This window comes from Nothobranchius furzeri, chromosome 16 (assembly GCF_043380555.1).
Source record: "Nothobranchius furzeri strain GRZ-AD chromosome 16, NfurGRZ-RIMD1, whole genome shotgun sequence".
NCBI lineage: Eukaryota > Metazoa > Chordata > Actinopteri > Cyprinodontiformes > Nothobranchiidae > Nothobranchius > Nothobranchius furzeri.
Window position 1 is genome coordinate 5,240,837 of NC_091756.1, and position 5,882 is coordinate 5,246,718.

The following is a 5,882-nucleotide window of genomic DNA, read 5'->3' on the forward strand; positions in this document are numbered from 1 at the left end:
GAAGAGAAGTCTCTGCTCCAAGGATTCTACGAACTTCAAGAAAGACTGATAAGAGTTTTGGATTCAATTTTTCCCCGGAAAAAGGGGAATGGTGCCCCGTATATCTAAGAATATCTTAATTAATTAATAAATCAGTAAATATTCCCATATTTACAGAATTTATTGAAGAATCCAAAAGTAAGTTGAAGCTTACTAATTGTTCGCTCCTAATAACCCCAACATTTTATTGGTGCGGCCCGCGTGAGGCTTGGATACACAGAGACTTTCTATCCGGCACAAACAAACAAATAAATCCAAAGAGCTTGAATTAAAAATAATCAGTTGTTCAGCCTTGAACCAGCAACAGAGTGGTGCTGATTTCGCTGAGCAGGAAGCTGCATCGAACTCTCACCAGTAACTCAGTGCTTCTTTAAAGGTGCAACGTGTAAATTAATTCTGGTTGACCTTTTAGGTTAAAAATTCAGTTTTCCTTAAAGGTGCAACGTGTAATTAATTCTGGCTAACCTTTTAGGTTAAAATTCAGCTTTTCCTTAAAGGTGCAACGTGTAATTAATTCTGGCTAACCTTTTAGGTTAAAATTCAGCTTTTCCTTAAAGGTGCAACGTGTAATTAATTCTGGCTAACCTTTTAGGTTAAAATTCAGTTTTTCCTTAAAGGTGCAACGTGTAATTAATTCTGGCTAACCTTTTAGGTTAAAATTCAGTTCCTCATTAAAGGTGCAGCGTGTAAGTAATTCTGACTAACCCTTTTAGGCTAAAATTAACTGCTAATTTAGCGACTTTAACTCACAGTGGCTATTGTAACTAACTGAAACCTTCACTCAAAGACTGATAACACCTTGTTTGCTAATATTCTGAAGGAATAACTAGCATATTTAACACTGCAAGTGTTGTAAGACGTTGCTACGGCAACGCACCAGCTTTTGCTAAAATACTGAAAGGAATAGTATTTTAGGCGTTAGTCACGGCATTCCGTGCAATCTTAAAACGCTAAAACCTGTGCGCACAAAGGTTAATTTAGTGTTTTTCTGCTACAAAGCTAGCAGTTGCTGCCCAAAAGGTGCAGCTTGAGCTATCTGCAGAAGCTCTACTAGGCTATTTTGGTTCGGTTGTTAAAAATGGAGGGACAGAGTAGTGAACTGACCAACTCCCAGCAACCAGGTGGCGCTGCGGCCCACGACTATGAACCTGGCCTACTTTCTGGACAAATATTGTCCAAACTGGTCGCGGTTGCTCGAGAACCCGACTACCCTTCTAGGGATTTCACTGAAGAACAGCGTAGCGACGAGCTAGACGCTGTAATCGATCAAATAGAAAACCCGTATGGTACAAAACCAATCCAGGTTCACTTAGCTAAGTTAGCCCTGATCCTCTATCAGAGAGGACTCCAACGTGGTCAGAAGATCATGAACCTCCAGAGTATGCTAGCTGAAAAACAGCGAAATGGAAGGCTGATCGAGGAAGACGACACCCGCACCGATTCTGGGGAAGATGGGGAGGAGACCCCGCCCCCCTCTGCTGATGACAACAGACAGTGGGAAGGGGGGAAACACCATGACTCTCTGGACGGACGCACGCCGCAGGGGAGAGATGAAGCTTATCTGTCCCAACCTTCGGCCCCGTTCCCTACACACACTATAGGGCATTCAGGACCACCTAGGGGCCGAGGGCAATTCGCCCTCGAACCCCAGGTTGGACCACCACCCTCATCTTCACGGCCTTCTCAATCAGTGAGAAGTCGACCAGCTGAGCGGCACCTCTATTTAGACCGCTCCCCCAGTCCACGAAGGGTGCAAGGTGCCGATTGGGGTTATGCACCCCAAGCTGCACCTCAACCATCCACCCATCCTAGCTACTCCGGTATTCGGCATGCCGATAACCAGCTGCATGACCAAGCATCATACGCCAGTCCGTACCCGGACAGAGCGTATTACGCAGAAGCCCCAGTTGAAAGACGCAGGCTGCACTTCGCAGACGTGCCCCGGGAGGAGGACCTCCCAAGACACCCACGTGACGTGCCAGCAGCCCGCCACAACATGCCGGACCCCGATTTGGGCCCCAGGAGTCAACATTGGGAGCCCAGAGCACACCAGCGATATCCAGCGCCCTCTGAGACAGACCGTGGGTCAGAGTCAGAGGATGACGCGCCGTACCGTGAGTCAGGGCTCCGTGTACGTCAAATTGAATCGCTAGCTAAAGACATAGAACGCTTTGATCCTAACACCAATGAATCCAATGTCGACGATTATCTCAGGGAGATAGAACGTTGTCTGCTTGATCTTCCAGCACCCTCTTCAAGGGAAAAGCTCAAGCTAATTTGGAAAACCACATCTAGAACGGTGCACGGTTTCATGGAAACTCTACCACCTGACATTCGTGATCGGTACTCCTCGCTCTGCCGAGCGTTGAGAGATGAATACGCCACGTATGCAGACTCTGCGTCAGCTACAATGGGGGCCTTCTCCATCAAACACGGGAGGAACGAACCCCCCAGAGAGTATTATCGCCGACTCAAAAGTGCTTATTTCCAAGGTCGAAACGGCCCTGGGCTCGAGGAAGACCCTGCCTTCAGATCCCTGTTCATTCACAACCTGCACGAGTGTGTTCGCTCCGAAGTCTCAATGTATTGTCGGATGAAAAAACTGACAACTCAGGAGATTAGGAGATACGCTCAACAGGCTTGGGAAGCCGGCGGAAAGCCCCAAAAGCCTGACGCACATCACCGCGTCATGCACCTAGCTCCCGACGCCGAGCCGCGTTTGGAGCTCGAAGGCACAGAAGCTCCACCCACTAAGCCAAAATCTGCTAAACCTAGACCTGCTAAACCGCGAGAGCAGTCCCAATCTCCTCAACAGGGGAAGGGGGGTGCTGATTGGCCGCCTAGGTCTGGACAATCAGACAGGAAGTGGCCTAACCAAAACCAACGGCAGGCAGGTCGGAACAGTGGAAGGTTTAAGGAGCGCCGCCCACAGGTAAGTCCTGAACACAAGTCCGCAGGTGAGTACTTGACCAAAGCCGACGTCCAGGAAATGTTTCAGCAGTTCCTAGCTAAACAGAAGGAACAGCTGAGATCTGCAGAAGAAACCCCTGCACCAAAGTCTTCTTCTAAGAAGCCAGACCCAGAGCCAACGTCCGCATGACTAGGCGTGGCTCAACCCCCTAGCGTGGCCAGGACCTACCTGATCAGCTGGGGGAACACTACGGGTAGATCACAGGAGTCTCCTGAAATCTACCCCCCAGAGAAACCTGATACTAAATTTCTGAAGTTCCTTGGTGACTTAACAAACCATGATCATGCTCGCCGTTTGTACTGTAGCACCAACGTAGGTGGATGCATACAGGTTGATGCTCTGCTGGATACCGGCTCAGAAATCACCCTGATGTGCTCCACACTGTTCCATCGCGTGTCTGACACCATGCGGTCACTCGGGAAACCAGTCCAGGTTGAACCTTGTGACCTGAAAATCACCAGCTACACCCAGACCCGGGAGTGTATCACTCACCGGGCGTGGCTGGATATCACCTTCCAAGACATGACTCTGGTTCACCCGTTTTATGTCTGCCAGCTAGACACTGAACCACTTCTCATTGGTCAGGACCTGCTTGAACGTCTAGCTCCCCTCATCGACTGCCAGAAGGGTCAACTGTGGGCCCAGGTGGACACACCTAAGCCCTGGAACCCGGATAGCAGCCGACCATCCTCCATTCTTGAAGTCAGCATAAGTGAGCAGCAAAACCCTTGTTCCAAGGTCATGCCCCTCCCTACGGCTCCCACAGACGATGACCGCCTGCAAAGGCATGAAACCGCTCCTGGAACTCCGTTCCGCACACATTCATCTTTTCTCTGCTCGCTGAAGAACGTCAGCCTGCAGCCATATGCACCACACATAGTTGGTGGTCTTACCATCAACTGCACCCACATCTCAGATGCTCGCCTTGCTCTTTGGTCTGAAAAGTCAGCCATCAGCCAGCAGACGTTTGAACACCTGCGTCAGAAGGACCCCCTTCTGGTCAGTGTGACACGTAGCCATCGGCTCTTGTCACCTACTTGGCCGCAGAGGCTCCTGAAAGCGCCAGAGGTCTGCTCTCTGACTATCCAACTTGGAGCAAGACAGCTCACACATACATTCAGCATCATACCACAGCTTGATCCACCTGCACTCTTTGGAGCAGATCTGCTGGTCCGACTCGGTGCCCAGCTGGACACTTGCAATCAAGTCCTTTGGGCCCGGGCCACACCATCCTCTGAGCCCCGCTCAGAAGGCCCTGAACACTTGCTGTCCGGTCAGACCATTCCACAGGCCTGCCGTGCAGTGGTTGAAGCCAGCACGGTTCTGCCCCCATTGGTCAAAGGGGTGCCTGTTCGTCTGACTCTGATGAAGCATCAGAAGCTGCCAGGCACACAGGCCTTCTTCCAGCCATCACCACACTTCTTGGAGCTCAACTTAGCCGTCTGTGGCACGCCACTCTTGGAGCTGAACAATCGTTCTGCGTACTTGTTGGTCGAAAATCCGACCCAGAGTCCTATCCACATGCCGGCAGGAAAGCCCTTGGGCATGCTGATAGATAGCTCATTCCATGACTTCGAACTTTCAGTCCCCGTGATCGGACAACTTCCGTTGTTCTTGAATGACAGACAGGTTGGTGCAGACACATTCAGTACTTTCCCTTCACAAATGATTACCATCAAGCGGCATGAAGCCCTTCCTGAGGAACCCATTTGCAGTGCAACCTTAGATACTGACGGCGGTCAGTGTCTAACGGTTTTTGCAATAAATACTCAACCCTCTGAGTCACCGGTTGAAAGCCCAGAACACCAGAGACCCTCCTCCTCTGAACCTTATGACGGCTTCGAGGCCGAAGTCAGCCAGCAGCTTGACAAAGCGGATGCGCTGGAGTCAGAGGAGCAGAGAGCAGAGCTTAGAAGCCTGTTCTATGAGTTTCAGTCCGTCTTATCCAGGGACTCCCTGGACTGTGGACTCACAAACCTGCACACGGTTCGCATTCCAACGAACCCGAATGCCCCTCCTACTTTTGTACGTCAGTACAAGATTCCCCTCGCTGCTTATGAGTCGATCCAGGAGATCCTCGATCAGCTGAAGGAGAAAAACATCATCAGAGAGTGTAACTCCACTTACAACTCTCCCATCTGGCCGGTTCTGAAACCGACTGGGAAATGGCGTCTCACCATAGACTATCGTGCACTGAACAAACAAGTACCTCTCTCCAGGTGGCCTATGATCCATTTAGATCAAGAGCTAGCCAGAGTCAGAGATGCTCGTTTCTTCTCTACGGTTGACGTAGCCAACGGCTTCTGGACCATGAAGGCTGAGCCGGCGGACCAGTATAAGCTGGCTTTCTCCTTTGGAAATCGCCAATATACTTGGATTCGCTGCCCCTTTGGCTACTCTAACTCACCTGCCGAGTTCAACATCTTCCTCCACAAAGCCATGTCAGATGCTGCTTCCAGAGGGAACCTCATATATGTCGATGACATCTTGATGAGGAGTCGAACCTTCGAGGAGCACCTGGCCGAACTCCGTCACGTGCTGCAACAGCTCGCTGACGCCGGAGCTAAATTGGCGATTCTCAAGGGACAGTGGTGTCGAACCAAAGTGGAGTATGTTGGACTGCTGGTTGGCCCTAATGGAGTCGAGCCCCAAGCGGGACGCATTAGAGCCATTCAGGACATCAAAGCCCCAGCTAATCTGACCGAACTCAGGAGCTTCCTCGGAGTCTGCAACTACTCCAGGCAGTTCATTGAGGAGTACGCTGAAATAGCGAGGCCCCTCACTGAGCTGCTTCAGAACGACACACCTTTCGTGTGGGACAGACCCCAAGAACACTCCTTCCAGTTCCTAAAACAGAAGTTGGCGTCCGCAC

The 5,882-nt window shown here is 50.7% G+C and overlaps 1 protein-coding gene across 1 annotated transcript; it reads left to right on the forward strand.

Moving 5' to 3' along the window:
• The first annotated feature begins 628 nt into the window (after nt 1-628).
• LOC139063473 (uncharacterized) lies at nt 629-3,139 on the forward strand. Its single transcript, XM_070545369.1, has 2 exons — nt 629-656; nt 717-3,139. Exon 2 carries the CDS (start codon nt 1,118-1,120, stop codon nt 3,137-3,139), a length of 2,022 nt encoding a protein of 673 aa, XP_070401470.1. The 5' UTR covers nt 629-656; nt 717-1,117.
• Nucleotides 3,140-5,882: the final 2,743 nt, after the last annotated feature.